Here is a 22,812-nt window from a genome sequence, read left to right as displayed (position 1 = left end):
ATGGCTTTTCCTGAGGACAGGCCATCAATAGTTTACAACTGGACAACCCCTTTAATCAATACTGTGGGTCACAATCGCCGACACTGTCTAACAGACAAAAAGTCCCCATTGAACTTGGGATGTCTAAACCAGAAAATCCTTTGAACATTAATACCATATAATCCCCTTAATCAATCCCTTATTAAAAACTATTTTTCAGAAGTACTAAGAAAAACAAAACAAAACATGGATACGAGGATAGAAATCAAAAAAAGGCAAAACACAAAAAAATCCCATAAACCCCAAGTCATTATCTACATTTTCAAAATGTTTTGTCTTTTACTTCCATTTGGCTTTGCACAACCTGCGGCATAACTTCATATATTATCCATGTATTAAGAGTCCTGCCAACTGATTCCTATAACCAACAGTGGGATGTTACATCTGTGCCCCCCCATACACACCTGGAACGCGCCATTCGTGTCATCATTCTACTAGTTATGTAGTTAGAATCAATGTGGCCTTTGGGGAATGATGGTGGGGTCTCAGAACATCATTAGTATTCACACCCCAGATATTATTAAATCCTAATGAAATACAATCAGTTACCCCTGATGACCTGCGGTCTGAATACAACAGTCCCAAGGGTTTAGGAAGATGAGATAAAAGGAACTGTGTGGTGAGGTCCTCACACTGTAAACTGTCTTGTTATCCCAGGGGGGGCGCCGGTTAGAGGTAAGCTGGGGTTGGTCACCTCCCTTAGGTCCACATGACCTCATGATCTTCTTCCTCCTTGCAGCAGGGTCTCCTGGAGCTACTTGACTCATTCTCCTGCTGTCTCTGTCTCTTCCCCTCTGATGTTATAAGGCGCTGCTGTCAGTCCATCTGCTCTTCTATAACATGATTGCTTAGTTCTGCTACTGTATTTATGTTATGCGCTTGGTTCTGGTATTCTATCTAAGTACTGAGGTTGTTTTGTGTTGCATTAATGTTATGTGCTTGGTTCTGGTTCTGTATTAATGTTGTGAGCTGGCTTCTGGTTCTGAATTAATTCCCTGAGCTGTTCTGCTGCGGCTATGCTGTTATCTTGCTACTTTCTGCACAAGCACAATACTGGAAGACTACTTCTCAGTGCAACATATAGTTTTTTTTCTTATGATGAGGGGGCACAAAAAACATTCCTCACAGGTGCCATCTAGCCTACGGTTGGTACTGCCCAGCATCATGAAGTCTAAGCAGATTTTTGCCTTCGCCCTGCAGAGCTGGTATTTTTTTTAGTCAGGAAAAGAAAACTCGTGGTGACCTCAGTGCTAAAGTAGCTGCAAAGTATGAAGACTGCACCAAACAGCTCTCCATATCTCAGCTTCCTAAACCCCTACTAGTGTGACATAGAGAGGAAGACACCTAGGTTAATTTTCAGGCTTCCTACTAACGTAACAAGTCATGTTCTATTCCCAATTCTAATACATATCATGGAAGTGGAAAAATGTAATGGAGCCAAAGCCTAATATAACACTTCCTGATGACCCAATCCAAGGGTCCAACGTCTTGTATGAGGAGCTGCGTCCAACAATAGCAAACCTGGACACAAGTGGAAAAAGTCGGGAAGCAAAATAGCCAGGAAGGAGTTTTATCCTGAAATGTTTCCCATATCCTGTAGAAGAGGTTGAAGCGCTACACATAAAGCACACAAATCCTGGAGAGCCTACAGGTCTCCCGCATCACACCAGTCTCTGGGCATAGTGGTGCAGCTCGCTGACAGTAGCAGGTATAACACAATCTAAGAAAGTAAATGAGCGCTGAGCACACTGTCCCCTCTACGTCACACGCAGCTGCGGCGCGATGACGGCAGAGTAACTGCATCTGCTGATTCTGAAGGCTGTGCTGAAAAAAAGCATCTGATCCTTTGTTGGAATTTATTCTGCTTCTTTTATATTACTAGATTGACCCGATGTCGCTGCGCGAACATGAAACGTTTCAAAAGTGGTAGTTGTGAACTACTAAATCTGCTTGGTTAGAGGACTATTTAAAGTGTCACTTTGTATTTGGAGCAGATATCTAATATAAAAAAGCATACATGTCTCTTTCTGTTTGTCTTTCTCTCTGTTTGTCTGTCTTTCTCTCTCGGTCTGTCTCTTTCTGTTTGTCTCTCTCGTTGTCTGTCTCTCTGTCTGTTTATTTCGCTCTCTGTTTCTATCTCTCTGTCTGTTTCTGTCTGTCTATCTCTATCTCTCTCTGTAGCGCTCTGTCTCTCTGTTTCTATTGCTCTATATCACTCTCTTTTTCTGTCTCTCTATCGTTCTCTTTTTGTCTCTCTATCGCTTTCTCTGGGTCTTTCTATTGCTTTCCCTCTCTCTGTCTGTATCGCTCTCTATTGCTGTCTCTCTATCGCTCTTTCTCTCACTGCCTCTATCACTCTCTCCGTCTCTCTATAGTTCTCTCTCTCTATTGCTAACAAACAAGAAAAGGAGTTCAGGGAGCGCCACAGAGTTCTTCCACCAGATGCACACTGTACAAATCACATCCTGTGAGAACAAAGAGAGCTACAGAAACAACAAGGGTAATTCTCCATGCAGGGAGTCTCCCCCCAAAGAAATAAAGGCAAAACAATGTCAAAGTTTCTGCGCTCATGGATTGTGCAGCAGTATCAGATGTATGTATCCAAGGAGAAGATGTAGGTATAAATGGCACTTAGGAGGAGGGGGGTATGACCAGCAAGAGCCCCCTCCTTGAGGTGTCGACATATCCATATCCAGCATGGGTACGAGACAAGTCTTTAATCCAATATATGAAAATGGATGACAATTGGCAACGCGTTTCTGTGCTCAAAAAGGAGGGGGCTCTTGCTGGTCGTAACCCTCTCCTCCTGAGTAAGTGCCGTTTATACATACATCTGACACTGCTGCACAATCCATGAGCGCAAGAAATTTTTATTGACATTGTTTTACCTTTCTCTCTATTGCTGTCTCTGTCTATCGCTCTTTCTCTCACTGTCTGCTTCTCTATTGCTCTCTCTCTATCGCTCTTTCTCTCACTGTCTCTCTATTGCTCTCTCTCTATCGCTCTCTCACTGTCTCTCTATCGCAGTCTCTCTCTCTCTATCGCTCTTGGTTGGGCAGTGTATGGTGCAGCTTAGCAGTGTATGCTGTGATGCTTATTAGCGCTTCACTCATTCAAGCGCATGCCTGAAGCACAGCTGATGTAACATTGTAACTTTCACCCCGCCTGACAGTCCCTGAATGTATTACACTCACTTGTGATGATTTTACGGCAGCGGTGAGCCTGTGTTTCATCTATTGACACCAACATCATACACCAAAGTTACAGCAAAAGGGTCAAAGTGTGGAGCAAGAAAAAGCATGGAGGCTTATTTATATTAGATTATAGGAGCAGTCAGATGGACATAAGAAAGCTAAGTCGAAAAACGACCTACTAACTTCTATGGGAGAGTGTTGTGAGCATGTTCTGTACATGGAGGGGGAGGAGGTGAGCTGTGACTATTGTGAATGGTGCTGTATTATCTATATATAGGTGTCACCTTTTATTGTAATCCTGCCTGTGATAATAATGAGATGATAATGAGATGATGGCTGACCCTGTCCCAGTGTACACAGGACTGTGATGGAGAGCTCAGTAGTCAGTGTGAGAACTGTAATACTTCAGTTTTTTTAGATAAATAGTGACAGAAACTAACAAAAAAAGCAAAAAAAGGTTTGAGATAAAAATTCAAGTTTAGATAAAAATTCAAAGACAATAAGTAAGTAAACCCCCATACATCCATCAGTGGCCCTCATGATAGGAGCTGCTAATTATATACAACTAGTCATACGGGTGCGATCCGCAGTGAGTGACGAGTACCAGAAAATAGTGCAATTGTTTGCCAGAGGTTACTACAAAAAGAGGACAAAATCCACAGTAAATGCTGAAAGAACACAAAAAAAATGTCACATGTGATCGCAGCCTGAAGCCATTACAGATAACACAGTAGTCCTTTTGGCTGTCCGACTCTTCGCTGGCGGCTTAGTCACCTTCGGAGATGAGGCGCCGTTCTGCCGTCTTTCTTTATTCCGATTTATTCTATAAGAAACAAACAATTATATTTTGTCATGTTTGATCCGAGCACAAAGCTTGTGTCCCGCCATCATACAGAACACGCGGTGCAGCTGACAGCGCCAGGTTCATGCCAAAGACAATTCACCGTCTATGCTTTAACCCCTTCCCAACACGTGCCTTACAGGGTTAGTACATATATGGAGATGATTACCAGGAGTGCCAGAAGCTGAGCCCCCAGTAACAAGAGTGGGGTCCCACCAGAGCTTGGCTCCAATCCCAGCAATTTAACCCTTTAGATACCACTGTCAATGTCGACAGTGGCATCTATAGGGTTTTCAGAGGGAGAAGGCTCCCTTCTTCACTCTGCTGGCACCTCCAAGATTCAATCACGGGGTGTCTGTTTGCCATGGCAACCAGAAGTCAAATCATGACCTCCGGGTCTGCCATGTATGGTGGCTTGTGTCAGTGTCATCACTGATAGTAACGGGGAGGATTGTCAGTGATGAATGTGATGATGAAGATAATACACAGTACCACATAAGCACTGCAGTGTATTATCTAAGCAATCAAAGGAACACATCTTCAAGTCCCCTTGTGGGACTAACAAATGTGGCAAAAAAATACAAATATTTCCACGTGTAAACCCTCCCCTGAGAGAATAAATGCAAACACTGCTATTTGTAATATCAACGCATTTGTAATAATCGCCACTATAAAATGTTATATTATATATTCTGTATGTCGAGCACTGTTTTCAAAAAAAAGAAAAACATTGCCACAATATGCTTCATCATACTGCCTCACAAAAGAATGAAATATAAAGTAATCAAAAAGTCGTATGCACCCCAAAATGGTCCAAATAAAAATGTTAACTTATCCAGCAACAATTAAGCCCTCATATAGCTCCATAGATGGAAAAGAAAAAGTGTTATGACTCTGAATATGGCAATGCCCCCCAAAATGCTTTTATTTTATAGTAAAATTAAAAAAAATATATATATGTAAATTTGGCTTCGCCTGAATTATAATGATCCAAAGAACAAGGATAACATATCTTATATACCGCATGGCCAACCGCATTCGAAAAGAGATTAAAGAACAAGGTCAGATTTGTGTTTTTTTGTACACCTTAGATCCCAAAACACACAATAAAAAAATGATTAAAAAGTCACATGCACCCCAAAATAATACCAATGAACACGTCAACTGATAGCACCGAATTGAGCCCTCAAGCAGCTCCGCAGATGTAGACATAAAAAAGTTATGTGTCTCTAAATATGACAATGCAAGGAAAAAATTATATGAAAAATACTTTTATTGTGCAAACTTAAAAAATGTAAAAATATATAAGCTTGATATTGTTGCAACCGCACTGCCCCGCAGAATAAGGTTATCATCCCACTTATACCGCACGGTGAACAGATCCAAGAAAAAGAAAAAATGGCAGAATTATGTTTTTTTGAATGCCCTGTCTCCTAAGAATGCAATAACAACCTAACAAAACCGTTGTCTGCACCCCAAAATGATCAATGAAAACATCAGCTTTTCCCACAAAAAACAAGGCCGTTCCCCCCCCACACACACACACACACACACACCACCCCCAGCATCGAAGATGGAAAAATAAGAAAATTATGTTTCTGTGAATACTGGGAAAGAAAAAAATTGACCCAATAACAGGAAAGCCCCAAAATCCACAAGGAGCGCCTTCATTTCTGAGGCTGGTGGGTCACAGGGCGCACTGGGGACATGTGGGATGTGTTTTGTTTATCTGATAACTTCTGTTACAGAAAATAAAATATTAAAATCGAAAATCTGCAATAAAAATGACCTTTTCAAATTTCTCCTCCACTTTGCTTTAGTTTCTCTAAGGCACTTAAAGAGTTATCACAATTCATAAGTGTCATTTTGAAAACTTTGAGGGAAGGACTTTTATAATGGGGTGATTTATGGGGGGTTTTAATATAGAGACTTCTGAAGTCTCCTAAGAACTGAGTTGTTCCCTTAAAGAATAGATTTGGGATATTTTCATCAAAATTAGTAAACTTGCTGCTATAATTACAGCTTTATGACGGCCAAAGTAACTAAAAGGGCGCATTCAATATGGTACCAACATGCAGCACGTGTGGCATACAGGTTATTATCCACTTTGTGTGATATGATTAATATTATCTGTTTAATATTTAAAGTTTGAAAATTGCTAAAGTTTCAGTAAATTTAGAATCTATTTATAAATAAATGCAAAACGAGGAAAATTCACCACAAATGTAAAGTACAATGTGTCACGGAGAACACGCTCAGCATCACTTGCATAAGTAAAAGCATTCCAAAGTTATTACCACTCAAAGTGAAAAAAAAAAGATTTGAAAAATGGGTCCGGTCAGGAAGACCAAAACTGGCTGCTGGGGGGGGGGGGATAACTGAAGCCCCTCCTGCTCCATGGTGGTACACTGGCTGGGCTTCTACTTTTGTAACTTGGCATAGCCAAATGTACGGTAACAGTCGGTAACTGAACATTGCATCACACCCCCATATCAAGGATAATCCCCGCTGTGAAGGTTTGTACGCCCCATTATTTTTACTGTGCACGGTTGCCCTTTACCTTCTGAGCCTTCAGCTCTTCATGACTTCCATTGAGAGACACCACTGTAATAGAGAGAAGGAAGAGTCATTATATCATTCCAGGGTTCTTTATGTTCAAGATGTCATCATTTTCTTATAACCAAGAGATACAGCAATGACAACAAGGTTCCCGGGATAGACTGACATGGTTTACTAGCACTGTCTACATAGGATAAGAGGGGTGAGGGGGTCTGGTGAAGCGGGGAACATGTTGGCCAAGGAACTGGGTTGTCCCATCTAGCGGGTCCCGAACTGAGCAGCGAGCCGCTGACACACGTCTCCATGGGAATGATGTGCAGTCAACCAAACCCATTGATGTTGCGCCAATGGCAAGTCATCGAGTCATTCGTCCACCATCGGATATTGGTCACCAGTCAAGGTGCCATCAAGGCAAACAGGGCCAAAGAGCTGCTCTCCCTGAATGCCAGCTCACTTTTGTTGCTTCACATCCTGCTTTTATTTCTATCCTTTTCAGTCTAAAATGATGTATTTCCGCTGGAACAATCAGCTCCACGCATAGTCCCTTGTGTAATGCTGGAAGTTTCTCTTTTGCCCCTGGATAGGTATTTCTGTGGACACCTTATATATAGTCTAGGTCTAGGCCTGGGGTAATGGCATCTGAGGATAAGGGTGGTAGGGTCCATATTGGTCGCTGCTGGTGAGCTCTGTGCTATAAATAACACCTTATTCCCAGAAAACCCCTTTATGGCCCCAAATGTTTTCACTGGTTAAACCACCTGAGAGTTTTCTTTCCACCCAGGATCTGTATATAACTGGTAACCAACAAGTAGTTATTTGCATGGTGAGGTCACGCCGCATAGCAGGATTCCACGTAGAATTAGTCCCTCATTGGGCTTCACAGCATCAGGAAGCTTTGGGGGTCTTCCAGGAGTAGGAACGTATAACTCTGCATCCCCAGGTGTCAAAAACCAATATTCTGACTCCGCAGACCGTACAGGTCAGGCCCACTCCCATGATGCTTTTGGGACTCTTTACATTCGTACCTTTCTTGCGTAGGTAGCTTAGAGTCCCATAGAGGAACAATGCGGTCAGGAAGAGAATCATTACATCTTCAAGAGACGGTCCAGATACCCCTGTACAGACAGAAGATGAGCCGCATTGAGTACCAGTGTATTTCTACCCCCAATACAAGCTGCAGTCATTCATCTACAAAGATACACAACACCGACACCAAAGCAGAACTGTCGGGAAACTACAAAACGGCAGAATAGCGGCAAGAATCTGATGGGTGGATTTATGTGGTCATATAGTATAAATGTCTTACCTGCAACTCGGAGCATCTGGGAACTTGAGATCCCCTTTGCAGCACTGACATGGCTGACTCTGCAGAAGTAGCGTGCCCCATGTAGGTTGTCACTGGCAATCATGCGCTGGTAGGCGGTGATGCTATAGGTGCCATCATGATTGTGGGTGTGAGCGGACAAGGTGCTTCCCGTCAGCAGGGTGGGATGGGATTCCCCTGGAAGCTGAACTAAGAAATCCACCAAGATTTCCAGAGGGTGAAAGTGAGAAATGTCACAAGCGAGCGTCACCTCCTCACCCGGCCGAGCCAAGAGCGGAGCTGGCTGCAGAGTCACCTGCGGTCTAGCTGGAGGAACGAAGAATAGAAAAACGGAATAAAGCATATTCAATTCTGTGGAAATAAGCGTCATAATAGAAATCGAGGACCTCTGATAACAACTCTTGTGTCTACTAACAGGAACAACGGCCAAAACATTCTGGGTTTAACTTTAATTATGTAAGAAGGCGCCGCTCTCCGAAACAAAGACGTCACATATAATATACACCGACACGCCAAACATCCTGGGACAGCGGTAAGGCAATTATTGATGAACGGCATTACTGAAGGTGGCAGCTGTAGAGGAGGTGCGCTGTCATCTTGTGAGGTTGACCACCGGCCGGCGCACTCATGGCGGGCTAATGGGAATTATCGTTCAAATGATTATAGTTCAAACGATGCAGGATAGCGGGTGCCAGGCGGACGGGGCATTGCATTCTGGAAGGTGTGCGGGAATTTAACATTCCGCGATTCACAGCACCATGTATGTACCGGGAATACGTCATAGAAGATATTATCACCCACAGGGGACAGCGCAGTCACTGCCCGCGGATGCTCAATGATGGCGACCAGCAGCGTCCGGCTAGAATTGTCTGGGCAAACAGAAAGGCAACTCCAACAGAAATAACAATTTTTCTCCCACGGACTGACGATCTATGTAAGAGATGGCAGCCTGTCCTATTGTCCTTTGTGTACCAAAATTTCCCATTAAAGTCAATTGATGCATGAAAAAAAATAGAATGCACTCGCATGGCATCTGCGCGCCCGTTATTTTTATTGCTCCCCTTTACTTCGATGGCTTGTGATTTAAATGACATCAGTTGGGCCGCCTTCCGTTTCTTTTGATATGTGTAACAAGGATGACACTCGCACGTTAGAAATGTGAACATACAACAAAAAACTATGTAAAATGCACACAACACTCACAGTTTTTCCCTGACTGCAATTGCACTCGCTGATGTGAATGAGGCCTTACGGGGGCTTTCTGATTTAAGGCATGTGGCCCCATTCATCATCTGAGAGTGTTCGTGGCGCCATAGCACGCATGACAAGCTATTTTGCAGCCGCCCCGTGGGCTATATTAGTGGTGAGTACAGGATGTATCTAAAGGTCTAATGTGCGTCGCCTCCTCTCCGTTCTCTCACCTGTGACCACCAGCTGGATCTCTCTCTGTGCCCGCAGGTAGGGCAGGTAGACTGTACATAACAATGTGCCTTGATGCGAAATTTCCACATTTTCTATCAGAAGCGAAGCATCTCCTTCGTTATGCAAAGCCGAAAAGTTCAAGTGACAATTTGGAACCCGGTCCTCAATCTTGTCCTTCCATCCATCATACGCGTACAGGAGACTTCCATCCCCGAGAGCACGATGGCGCCATTCTACAGAAAAGCGTGGCTGATGCCCCCGCCACATGGTGCAAGGCACAGACAGGGGCTTACCCAGATGGGCATGCAGGGTGGCAGAGGCAGAATACACAGCTAGAGAGACTGAAGGGAAAAGAAGATCAGCGGAGACATTTCTCATCAGCACAGAGTAAAGGGACATTAAAGAGGGTTTCCAGATCTCCCATTCCCTATAATAGAGCGTGACACCACATGGACATCTTACAGGAATGGCCGGTCATAGCTATGTGTGACCCATGCAGTCACACGGGACACTAGCCACCAGCCTGTAGGGGGCACCAGTTGGGTGTTGGCTGTAGCAATCACCCTTTCCAGTTCTCCTGCCTCCGGTGCAGCAGCATCTTGTGAAATACATGAATCATCCTCCTGGCTCTATCTTTCCCCATCTGATATTGTGAGACACAACTGTCAGCTCATTGGCGCCCCCACAACACTTAGGCCTCATGTCCACGGGGAAAATAAAATTTAAAATCCACAGCGGATCACCCGTGTGCGTGGTCCGCACCTAAAATTTACCATTGGAATGCATTGACCACCGGCGGGTAGATAAATAGCCGCGGATGGTATTTTAAAGTGATTTAAAAATTTCATGTGCGTGAAAAAAACCGCGACATACTCCATTTAAGTGCGGATCACGCGTGCGGGAGCTCATAAAGCTCATAGCTCAATTGATCTCCCGCATGAGAAAAAAAAAGGAATTTAAAGGGGTTGTCTCGTGAAATCAAGTGGGGTTATACACTTCTGTATGGCCATATTAATGCACTTTGTAATATACATCGTGCATTAAATATTGGCCATACAGAAGTTATTCACTTACCTGCTCCATTGCTAGCGTCCCCGTCGCCATGGATCCGTCTAAATTCGCTGTCTTCTGGCGTTTTTAGACGCGCTTGCGTGAATGGGGCCGCTCGTGCCGGAGAGCTGGTCCTCGTAGCTCCGCCCCGTCACGTATGCCGATTCCAGCCAATCAGGAGGCTGGAATCGGCAACGGACCGCACAGAGCCCACGGTGCACCATGGGAGAAGACCCGCGGTGCATCGTGGGTGAAGATCCCGGCAGCCATCTTGGTAAAGGAAGAAAGAAGTCGCCGCAGCGCGGGGATTCGGGTAAGTAATAAACTTTTTTTTTTTTTTAACCCATCCCTTGGGTTTGTCTTGCGCCGAACGGGGGGCCTATTGAATAAAAAAAAAAACCCGTTTCGGCGTGAGACAACCCCTTTAAGCTCATCCGGACTGCATCCGCAGCAGAAATCCGTGTTACATATCCGCAGCGAACCTGATTTTCCCCGTGGATATGAGGCCTTAGTTCTGGTGCTGTATTCGCGTTATGAGCTTGGTTCTGGTATTGTATCTATGTACTGCAATTGGTTCATTGCTGTATTTATGTTGTCAGCTTCGTTCTGGGGTTGAATTCATATTATAAGTTTGATTCTGGTGCTGTATATAGTGAGCTCTGGTCAGCGTGGTTCTGGTACAGTATTTATGTTGTCAGCTTGGTTCTGGTACAGTATTTCTTCATCCAGCTGTTCTGGTGTGTGCAGGCTGCTGTCTTGCCGCTTTCTGCACATGCAGAGTACAGGCAGACCGCCTATTGGTGCAATATATATTATTTTTTCTTATGACAGGAAAAGTTGTAAAAAATATGCAGGATGCCATCTGATATAAGACCGGCACTGTGGGACCTTTTCTGGACTAAGGACGCTCTCACACATGCGTTAGCAAAACGCCATGTTCAAAATAGTGTTTTACAGTGATTTTGAGCGGTGTTTTTAAATGCATTGTACAGCGTCTAACGACCTTTTTAATCGCACCCCATCATTGTGACGGCTGAGGAGGTGCATTAAAATAGAGCAAAAAGCGCTCGAAAATCATGTGTTTACTGTGCCGTTTGAAACGCCGCGCTGAACGCTGTAAAGATCGGGCTTGTGAACGGCCTTACGCTGGGTTCACACAGGGCAGAATAGCCATGGAATAGCCATGCAGACTCTCTGCAAGGAAATTCCGCTGGAAATTTCTATCCCGATAAAGCAGCAAAGTGGACAGAATTAGCAAAAATCTTGTCCACACGCTGAGGCCAAGCCGCACTGAAACTGATGTGCCACGCGAAATTGAAAGCCGCGGCATGTCAATTTTATCACCATTTCTGCTGCGGCCAACTCTCCTGTCTCTGGGGAAGAGCTGGCCGCAGAGGATTGAGCTGCTTGCAAACTCGCAGGACTTCAAGCTGCGGAAATCTTGCAGAATTTCTGTGCGGTCCCGCTGCGAACATTCTGCAAGATTTCCGCGGGATTTCTGTCCCATGTGACCGCAGCCATAAGGTGCTTTTAGGTAGAGTAATCCTTCTTTTCCGCAAATCAACGAGGGAATGATGTCAGAGATCGCTCATCAGCCTGTTTATACAGGCAGATAAATCGTTTATTTGTTCGCTCATAAGTCATTCAGTCGTTCAGCTCGCTGTATTACTGCGAACGACTGAACGATTAGCAAATGAGCCAACGATGCTTCATCCTTCATCGTTTAATGGTCGGCCGTGTTCACATTGAATAACACAGTCAGACCCTCCTGAACCTGAACTGGCTGATAACAGCGAGCCAGAGATTATAAAACTGCAGCAATTCCTATTTGGTGTCTTTATAACATTGCAGTGAGGTTAGTTACAAAGAGCTCTGTGTGAGCAGCCGCCTGCTGTAGTCGGCGGCATTAAGCCTGGCCATCGCAAGAGTAGCAATTCCGAGAATGGCTGGAAGATAAGCGCTGTCATGAGGAAATACAGAATGAACGTCAACCGAGGGCCCATGTACTCCAACCGACCAGTTGCGTGCAGAGGCTCCCGACTCGTCCCAGCAATCATCGCTCAGTGAATGGAGGCGGAGGTGGGGGCGGAAATTGTTTAGTGAATGGAGGCGGAGAGTGTTCAGTGAATGGAGGCAGAGCTGGGGCAGAGAGTGTTCAGTGAATGGAGGCGGAGCTGGGACGGAGATTTTCAGTGAAGGGAGGCGGAGCTGGGGCGGAGATTGTTCAGTGAATGGAGGCAGAGCTGGGGCAGAGAGTGTTCAGTGAATGGAGGCGGAGCTGGGACGGAGATTGTTCAGTGAATGGAGGCGGAGCTGAGGCAGAGAGTGTTCAGTGAATGGAGGCGGAGCTGAGGCAGAGAGTGTTCAGTGAATGGAGGCGGAGCTGGGACGGAGATTGTTCAGTGAATGGAGGCGGAGCTGGGACGGAGATTGTTCAGTGAATGGAGGCGGAGCTGGGGCAGAGAGTGTTCAGTGAAGGGAGGCGGAGCTGGGGCAGAGATTGTTCAGTGAAGGGAGGCGGAGATTGTTTAGTGAATGGAGTCGCAGTGGGGGGCAGAGGTTACTCAGTGAATGGAGGCGGAGCTGGGGGCAAAGATTGTTCAGTGAACAGAAGCGTGGCTGGGGGCGGAGATTGTTTAGTGAACGGAGGTGGAGCAGGGGGGGCGGAGATTGTTTAGTAAATGGAGGCGCAGCGGGCAGAGATTTTTTAGTGAATGGAGGAGGGGGGGCGGAGAGTGCTGAAGCCCGCTGGCCTCCATTTACAGTAAACAGGCTGTTCATAGATAAGTGACTGCCTGTTCACATGGGCCGATCTTAGTTTGATTTTTACACCCGCACGATGCAAAGGACAAACTAATTATCATTCATAGTTCAGATCGTGCCGCTAGATTCCCGCAATCGACCATAAATGCTCAGTGTCCCTGGTATATGGTCTCTTTCTATATAACGCACCATATGGAGAAGCTGGCGCTCTCAGCATGTGATGATTTGGAGATGAGCCTCCCCTTATGTTGAAGGAGCACTTACCTGACAGATGATCTTTTTTGTCACCCAGGGGCCCCAGCACCAGGCTCACCGCCCTGCCATCCAAGTGATTGCCGGCTGCCAGGGTGTACCAGGCCTTGCCAAGCGCCGGGGTGCTGATGCCCTCTGCTGTGAGGGAGCGCGTCCACTTCATAAAGGCTTCTTGAGGCAAATGATACGTTATCTCACAGAAGGTAAAGTCTAGAGAAAGCTTTCCAGAGGGATCTAAATGTAAGGAAGAAAACTCAGATCAGGAGGGAAATGACATTTATTGCCCGTTCCACCTACCCCGACTTATATTCATTATATACTGATTGAATTGCGCGGTTTGGATTGCGTGATGTGATTTTTACGGATCATAAGGGCGACTTATCACTGTGTGAATGGCAGTTTTCTGTTGCAAACACATTGAGAAGTAATGGAGTTTGGACCAAATGCTGTATTGATAAATCCCCTCCATGCGAATGTGTCAGAAGAAACAGACCGGGTGTCACAGGGCGGTGTGAGGTCTGCTCTGGCGTTGCTGAAAATGTAGGATTTTCAGAATTAATTTTACTTACCGAAAACATAGAAGAGTAGCGTGCCGGGGTCAGTGGTCGCTGGAGGACTCTGCGTCAGCCCGTTGGCGTCCGTGAACTGGACTAGTACCCGCGTTTGCTGGACTGAGCGTGGTTTAGACTCTGTGGCAGCGATGTCTTCCACCAGCCAGCAGGACAGGGACGGGGTTTCGGAGATGGGGTGCACGGCCAGGAGCCCGGCAGCTGCAAGAGACCCATAACAATGATAAACAAAGATTTGGCTACTGGGAGAAAAATGAGTTATTTACATGAAATTGAGTGCGCTTAATCTGAAATCGAGATTCGCCTCGGACGTCTAGATCCTAAGTTATAGGCCAAGTACAGTTTGGCGACAGCTCGGTAGATGAGCCCAAGTACGAATGCATGGCCACATTATAACTGCTGCCCCATTACCTGCATCACGCCCTCCAGCACCTCATGTAACACCTCCTTGCAGCAGCGGGTTCCTGCAGCATTGGGGCACGTCTGAGCATGTCGGCCAGCTGATGGCAGCCATTGCTAGGCCTATATAATGCCAGACGAGCCAAGAGCAAGCTTCTAGCTGCCCATACTGTGCTCTTATATCGCTAGTATATCTGTTTCAGCCTACAGATGAGCCGGCGGAGCCGTTAACCATCCAGACAGTCTGCTACATTAGTGGTGAATACATCGCATGCATTCAGCGCAAAAACCTGACAAAGAATGAAGATCGCTTACAAGTATTAGGGTGTAAAGTTGGAGATGAAGAGAACCACCGGGTGCAGCGTCCCGTAGGGTGACCCCAGACACAGGGCATACGCTGAGGAACGGGGAGGGTAAGATGCTGGCTTGTCACGGAGGCACTTACCACGCTCCCTCTCGGAGGGATGCACGTAGCCTCGGCCAGGGCAGTGCTGGCCCTTTTCCAGACACCCCTCGGAGAGGGATACCCAACAAACATGTGAACAAGGGTAGGGGTTGTCATGAGTGACACCACCGTTCCTTTACCCACCGGAAAGACCCTCGGTGGTAAATAAATGAGCCACAGACTTGTATAACGTACCTCAGGTCCCTGGGAAGGGTCAGGGCCTAGAAGAACTGTACTTGAATAAACTTTCATAGAATACAAGGCACAATTGACAGTATTGGAAGTGCAGGCATGAAACAGACTGAAGTAGTAGTACCCCCACCCGGTGATCCCAGACTTCAGGATGTCCGGATGTGAAAACAAATGGGTGCAACTCTACGCAGTGATCCACTAGCTCTGGACGGCTGCGTAGGAAAAACGAAAAAAATAATACCTCTGCACTAGGCCTTGGAAGTGGCACCTGCTTCTTGTTCACGCTCTCTCTCTCTTCAATTGGGTCTCACTCCTCTCTCATCTCTGGAACACACACTCTCAGGGAACCTCTCTTCATCCTCCATTCTTCACCACATGAGAGTTGAAGGTACTCCCAGGTGGCTGGCATTCTGAAGCCTCAGGAACCCAGAACAGAAGACCTTTCCCGCTCTCACACACTCACATTTATATTCTCACCACATGACAGGACATAAATACATTTACAGACAATCCTCAGGCTTTTGCAAACACTTAAAGGGGTTGTTTCGAGGCAACAGTGATTTTTTTTTTTTATTGCCCAGTCCCCCTTCTTAAGCATACATTACTATGCAGCAGTGTAAACGGCTTTTAAAGCCGGTTTCTACTCACAGTTCTGGTGTTTCATCAACTTATAAAACGGTTCCCAAAGATGGCCGCCGGTTCTTTTCCCAAGGTGCACCGCGGTTTTCTCCCATGGTGCACCGCGCATGCTGTAGCCCGACGTGCGCGCTCCCGAGACGCTACCAGCTGTGTCTCCCTGACAACCAGACGCCCCGCAGCCGCCGACCGGACCCCACAGCCACCGACCGGGCCTCGGGATTGAACGCGGCCGACCACGGCACACGCTCTTGGGCCACAGTCACCCACCGCCAGGCAGCAGGTAACCGGCGCTAGGACCCGGCTCCCCTGCCCTAGGCCCCGGCTCCCCCGCGCTAGGCCCCTGGCCCCAGCAGTAGGCCCCGGGGCCCAGCGGCAGTCCCCTGACAACAGACGAAGGCTCCGGGGCCCAGCGGTAGTCCCCTGACAACAGACGAAGGCCCCGGGGCCACAGCGGTAGGCTCCAGGGCCCAGCGGCAGTCCCCTGACAACAGATGAAGGCTCCGGGGCCCAGCGGCAGGCCCCTGACAACAGACGAAGGCTCCAGGGCCACAGAGGTAGGCCCCGGGGCCACAGCGGTAGGCCCCGGGGCCACAGCGGTACATTCCCCCCTGCGCACACATCACCCCCGACCCCTCACTTACATCATGGCAGGGCTGCTGGGCGGCTTCACGGCAGGGCTGCTGGGCTGGGCTGCTCAAGTTTCTGCAACCCTCTCTAAGAGAGGATGGTAGCAGAATGGCCGCTCCAGCGCGCTCCCGAGAAGTTACAGCTCGTCTGCGCATGCACAGAAAAGCTGTAGCGGCGAGCACGCTGAAGCGGTTCGTGCTCAGAGCAGAAGACCTGACTGCGCAAGCGCGTCTAAAAAAGCAAGAAGCCAGCGGAATTAGGCGGATCCATGGCGACGGGGACACTAGCAACGGAGCAGGTAAGTGAATAACTTCTGTATGGCTCATATTTAATGCACGATGTATATTACAAAGTGCATTGATATGGCCATACAGAAGTGTATAACCCCACTTGATTTCGCGAGACAACCCCTTTAACCCATCACACACTGCAGCTGTGCAATACACATAAAAGAATGACTAGACAGATTTGCACAGAGGATCTACATAAGACATAACCTGTATGACATTATGGAGGGGGCCTGAAAGCATGTACTGGGCCACTACACTGGCGCCTCACATCCGCTGCTTCGGCCGCGCACACGGCAAAATCCCACTGCAGATTTGGACTCCACAGCCTCGATTTAGTACCGGACACATGAAACACCCCGAGTAGCAGATAAAGGTTTTTTTCTGTGATCCAGTGTAATAAGCAGAATATATAAGAAAGCAGCACAACATAACATGCCAGCACGCCGTCTTCGTTACTGACCTATAGGCCTCATGTCCACGGGGAAAATCAGGCCCGCTACGGATTCTCCATGTAGAATCCGTAGCGGGTCCCTCCTGCCCCGCGGACATGAGCGCTTAAAATAGGAATAAATCAGAATTAACTTACCTCTCACACGCTCCGGATACTTCCTTCGCTGCGGCGTCATCTTCTCTCGTCGCGGCCGGATCTTCTTTCTTCGGCTCGGTGGATGTGCATGATGACGTCGGTGACGTGCCCCGCGCATGCGTCGGGCCGAAGCAAAATGATCCGGCCGCGACTGAGAGAAGATGGCGCCGCTGCGAAGAGAAGAACCGGAGCGTGTGAGTAAAATCTGATTTTTGTGTCCCGCGGATCCGGACGGCTTCCATAGGCTTCAATAGAAGCCCGCGGGAGCCGTCCCCGCGGGAGACCTGCATGAAAATGGAGCATGGTCCAGATTTTTTCATGCTCCTTTTTTTTTAAATCACTTTTATTGACGATCCGCGGGTATTTATCTACCCGCGGTGGTCAATGCATCCCTATGGGGTGCGGATCCGCGCGCGGGAGAAGAGTTAAAATCCGCTGCGGATTTTAATTCTTATTTTGCCCGTGGACATGAGCCCATACTGTAGGTGTGTTCATTTTAGGAAAAGCTAAATGGGGTTTCTAGGCTCTAAGGAGCCACGACTCTTACTATTGATGTCCACTGTCAGTCTTCATGGCAATGGCCTGCTTGGTATTACATTCAATGGGAACTGTGACTGTAGTACCAAACTGGGCCACTAGATGTTGACAGCGCTATAGGCTTCCTTTGTTGTCTGCACTGACAGCAGGCCCGACCTTAAGCTGATCGGTGGGGATCCTGAGCAGCGGATGAATGGCTAGACACGTCACCCTGCCTGTATTCATAATTATGTGAATGTTGTCGCGTTCCGACTTGCCAATTGCTACAACATCACAGTAGCAAGAAATCCCGCAGATTGACTTCTTTGCAACAGTCATGTTGTGGTATCTTGCGATTCGCAGCACAACCATATTCCCTGACATTACATGCAACGTAGACAGGGCAGTAAGACGAGCGTTGCCCCACTTGTCGCTGTACGGCCCTCGGCCTAAAGGGGTTGGGCCAAGATGCACAATGCCTCCCTGTATGCTGGACGTCGGTTGAAGAGCTGATCTCCCTGCGACCCGGTCATAGTTCCCCCGTCAATCAGTATATTTTGCTGTGGGAAGCCGCAACATATTTGGAAATATAGTATTAGAAGATGGCCATTTACGTGAACACCAGGAGAGGTCTGCTAGGGCAGGAACTGCTCTTACCGAGTGGCTCATTTGAGAACGGCCTAAAAGAACAGGTTACACACGATTCACGTACAATAAGGTTGTTTTTACACGACCAAGAAAGTTGTGAGATGCACAAATATGAACCCCATTCTTTTGAATTTTAATTCCCAGTCATTGTTTGCAAAGCTTGTATAAAGAATCTAACATTGAATTGCAGAAATGCTGCCTTCCAATAGGTGGCGCTACAGAGGTATTCTACCATCTCCCTTATTTGCATATTCTGCAGAGGAGCATGAATGGCCTTATAAGTCTCCTCACTCACCTTCTTGGTGCTCTCCCTAAGGAGTGATGTTACTCCCTACCTTTAAATTGGGTCATACACATGAGTGATTTTTTCCCCACATTGCACTGCGTTGCATCCTATCTTTGTTCGTGCCTTCGCATTGCATCACCCAATACCAGCGGCAGCATCACAGCACGTGCTAGGTTGGCAGAGGATCGCTTCTTCCCTGAAGTGATGCGGTTGTGGTATAAAACCACCTTGCATTCACAGGAATATCTCATGTTGGTGAGCGTGATATGGGGGTGAGATTTATGGCCTGATGTCTCACTTGGCCGCGTGAGGTTAACCGAAGGCGCCTTGTGTCGTTCTTCTGCCAGGTCTCAGTATAATACATAAAGTGATCAGTTTGGCACGAGGGCTGAGGCTGCAGGCGCTCTGGTTGTACGCAGGGCACTTGGCATAAGACGCCAGTGTACACAGCGCCTCCATCTGAACTCTAGTGACAAACAGCTTCAGCCACCACACTCAGTACAAAACCTGCGGAGCCGCTTATACTAAACTGCTGAGAATGAGAAACAAATAAGTAGCCGTAACTAAACTCTGCGCAGATTAGCGAGCCGCTTCACAAGTCCGTCCGCCCCACAATGCAACGCAAAATGAAAGTAACTGGAAAGTCCCAAGAATTTGAAGGAGTAAAGTTACACAGTAAATAATGACAAGGATCCGTTTAAGGAGCTCCTCTAGACGACCACCCAACACTGTGTTAGAGAGAGGGGGGTGAGAGCGTCGTCTAGGGGAGGGGGGTTTAGGAAGAGTTTCATTGTATTTAGGTTTTACTTTCTTCAGAGGTGGGATAATTTGCAGAAGAATAACAGATATAGGAAGAGAACAGCATTTAAAGGGTTAAATGTGAGAGTAAGGAGGGTAAAGAGATGTTGGCGGTTAGGTGGGATATGGGGGTGCAGAAGCACAGGGGTTCGTGATACTCACCCTGTAGGGCAAGAATAAGGCCCAGCTTGTAGATTGTGGATGGCATGGTGCGGGCTGGGGTCTCTGCTGTCACCTGGGGGTCTTCGCTCGAGCTGCTTGTATGTCCGGCTTCTCCTCCTCGTACTTGTCTATCTGGATCCTTCTTTCACTTTCACTCTCTGGAGGCGGATCAGGGAGGAGGTAGAATTAACCCTGTGGAGCTTCTTCCGGCATGAAGTCGTTGTCCTACAATTGGCGAGGCATCACACACATACCGGAGCGCAGTACGGTGCTAGCAGCAGCCTGACCGATGGGGTCCCCGGGGTTATTGGGCCGTCTGCCACTTTTCTCATTACAGTAAGACCTCTGACTTGGTGTAACCTTAGTGCGGCAGGTTGTGGGTCCTGCTGGGAACACAGCAGCAGGCGGGTCTCCCAGCAGAATCTTCTCTTAAAGGGATTATTTCCTAAAAACATTTTATATTAACCCCTTAGTGACGAAGCCTGTTTGCGCCTTAGTGACGGAGCCAAATTTTGGAAATCTGACATGTGTCATTTAACGTAGCATAACTCCGTAAAGGCTTTACATATCCAAGTGATTCTGACATTGTTTTTTCGCCAAATGTTGTTCTTCATTTTGGTTGTAAAAAACAGATTTCCATCTGTTTACTTTATTCTGAATGCACATTTAAAAAACTTTTGTGTTTTTTAGAGATGAGCGAATGTACTCGTCCAAGCTTGATGCTCGTTTGAGTATTAGCGTGTTCGAGATGCTCGTTACTCGTGACGAGTACCACACGATGTTCGAGTTACTTTCACTTTCATCTCTGAGACAGCGCGCCTTTCTGGCCAATAGAAAGACAGGGAAGGCATTACAACTTCCCCCTGCGACGTTCAAGCCCTATACCACCCCCCTGCAGTGAGTGGCTGGCGAGATCAGGTGTCACCCGAGTATATAAATTGGCCCCTCCCGCAGCTCGCCACAGATGCATTCTGACATAGCTCAGGGAAAGTGCTGCTGATGCTGCTATAGGGAGAGTGTTAGGAGTGATTTTAGGCTTCAAGAACCCCAACGGTCCTTCTTAGGGCCACATCTGACCATGTGCAGTACTGTTGAGGCTGCTTTTTGCAGTGTTGCACTTTTTTTTTTTGTATATCGGCCATGCAGAGCATCGCGTCCAGAGCATTGCGTCCTGCAGTAATTTTACATAGTCCAGGGCCAGTGGTGGTGGTGAGGCAGTCTATATAGGCAGTGGGCTTTTCCCAAAAAATTTGGGAAAAAAAATCTATTTGGGCTGCCTGTGACCGTCCTGACTGTACTGCGTCTCTGCTGGGGGTAGTTGTCCTAATTCATACGCAGCCAGCTAAGTGTTACAGCAGGCTTGCGCAAAATTCTTTCCTGGCTCTGCGTTGCCTCTTGCATCACCGCTGTCATCCTGTCCAGAGTGAAACAGTCTGCAGTAATTTTACATAGTCCAGGGCCAGTAGTGGTGGTGAGGCAGGGACAGTGAAAGACATATACAGTCTATATAGGCAGTGGGCTTTTCCAAAAAAAGTTGGGAAAAAAAATCTATTTGGGCTGCCTGTGACTGTCCTGACTGTACTGCGTCTCTGCTGGGGGTAGTTGTCCTAATTCATACGCAGCCAGCTAAGTGTTACAGCAGGCTTGCGCAAAATTCTTTCCTGCCTCTGCTGTGCGTTCCGTAAGCGAAGTCAGCCTCCAACCACAGGCCAATAAGCGGCACATTTAATTACAGCGTTCTGTTTCTGCACTACTGGTAATACAGCATGCTGAGGGGTAGGGGTAGGCCTAGAGGACGTGGACGCGGGCGAGGACGCGGAGGCCCAAGTCAGGGTGTGGGCACAGGCCGAGCTCCTGATCCAGGTGTATCGCAGCCGACTGCTGCGGGATTAGGAGAGAGGCACGTTTCTGGCGTCCCCACATTCATCCCACAATTAATGGGTCCACGTGGTAGACCTTTATTAGAAAATGAGCAGTGTAAGCAGGTCCTGTCGTGGATGGCAGAAAGTGCATCCAGCAATCTATCGACCACCCAGAGTTCTGCGCCGTCCACTATTGCAACTCTGAATCCTCTGGCTGCTGCTCCTCCTTCCTCCCAGCCTCCTCACTCCATTACAATGACACATTCTGAGGAGCAGGCAGACTCCCAGGAACTGTTCTCGGGCCCCTGCCCAGAATGGGCAGCAATGGTTCCGAATCCTCTCCCACTGGAGGAGTTTGTCGTGACCGATGCCCAACCTTTGGAAAGTTCCCGGGGTCCGGGGGATGAGGCTGGGGACTTCCGGCAACTGTCTCAAGAGCTTTCAGTGGGTGGGGAGGACGATGACGATGAGACACAGTTGTCTATCACTCAGGTAGTAGTAATTGGAGTAAGTCCGAGGGAGGAGCGCGCAGAGGATTCGGAGGAAGAGCAGCAGGACGATGAGGTGACTGACCCCACCTGGTTTGCTACGCCTACTGAGGACAGGTCTTCAGAGGGGGAGGCAAGTGCAGTAGCAGGGCAGGTTGGAAGAGGCAGTGCGGTGGCCAGGGGTAGAGGCAGGGCCAGACCGAATAATCCACCAACTGTTTCCCAAAGCGCCCCCTCGCGCCATGCCACCCTGCAGAGGCCGAGGTGCTCAAAGGTCTGGCAGTTTTTCACTGAAAGTGCAGACGACCGACGAACAGTGGTGTGCAACCTTTGTCGTGCCAAGATCAGCCGGGGAGCCACCACCACCAGCCTCACCACCACCAGCATGCGCAGACATATGATGGCCAAACACCCCACAAGGTGGGACGAAGGCTGTTCACCGCCTCCGGTTTGCACCGCTGCCTCTCCCCCCTGTGCCCCAACCTGCCACTGAGATCCAACCCCCCTCTCAGGACACAGGCACTACCGTCTCCTGGCCTGCACCCACACCCTCACCTCCGCTGTCCTCGGCCCCATCCAGCAATGTCTCTCAGCGCACCGTCCAGCCGTCGCTAGCGCAAGTGTTGGAGCGCAAGCGCAAGTACGCCGCCACGCACCCGCACGCTCAAGCGTTAAACGTGCACATAGCCAAATTTATCAGCCTGGAGATGCTGCCGTATAGGGTTGTGGAAACGGAGGCTTTCAAAGATGGCGGCGGCGGCCCGGCGCTACTCAGTTCCCAGTCGCCACTACTTTTCCCGATGTGCCGTCCCAGCCCTGCACGATCCTCCTACGCAACCTCTGTCTCGCAATCAAGATGTG

General features: G+C 48.0%; 1 protein-coding gene across 1 annotated transcript; it reads right to left on the bottom strand.

The window, feature by feature from the left end:
* Positions 1 to 3,691: 3,691 nt before the first annotated feature.
* On the bottom strand, positions 3,692 to 19,894 carry TAPBP (TAP binding protein). The gene is made up of 8 exons (XM_066581306.1): positions 19,602 to 19,894; positions 14,014 to 14,214; positions 13,457 to 13,678; positions 9,379 to 9,720; positions 7,940 to 8,263; positions 7,659 to 7,748; positions 6,635 to 6,678; positions 3,692 to 4,056 (listed from the first exon to the last, which is right to left on the bottom strand). The coding sequence occupies exons 1-8, from the start codon at positions 19,645 to 19,647 to the stop codon at positions 4,042 to 4,044; spliced, it is 1,284 nt and encodes a 427-aa protein (XP_066437403.1). The 5' UTR covers positions 19,648 to 19,894; the 3' UTR covers positions 3,692 to 4,041.
* Positions 19,895 to 22,812: the final 2,918 nt, after the last annotated feature.

Source organism: Eleutherodactylus coqui, chromosome 10, assembly GCF_035609145.1.
Source record: "Eleutherodactylus coqui strain aEleCoq1 chromosome 10, aEleCoq1.hap1, whole genome shotgun sequence".
NCBI classification, from domain to species: domain Eukaryota; kingdom Metazoa; phylum Chordata; class Amphibia; order Anura; family Eleutherodactylidae; genus Eleutherodactylus; species Eleutherodactylus coqui.
Note: the sequence above shows the minus strand (reverse complement) of the source record. Positions and strands in the feature narration are given on the sequence as shown.

Excerpts from the sequence above, each read along its gene's own strand:
- TAPBP (XM_066581306.1), bottom strand. The coding sequence starts at position 19,647 with ATGCCATCCACAATCTACAAGCTGGGCCTTATTCTTGCCCTACAGG. Across the intron at positions 14,215-19,601 it reads CCTTATTCTTGCCCTACAGG|CTGCCGGGCTCCTGGCCGTG; the intron begins GTGAGTATCACG and ends GGTCTCTTGCAG. Across the intron at positions 7,749-7,939 it reads CCAGATGCTCCGAGTTGCAG|GGGTATCTGGACCGTCTCTT; the intron begins GTAAGACATTTA and ends CTGTCTGTACAG.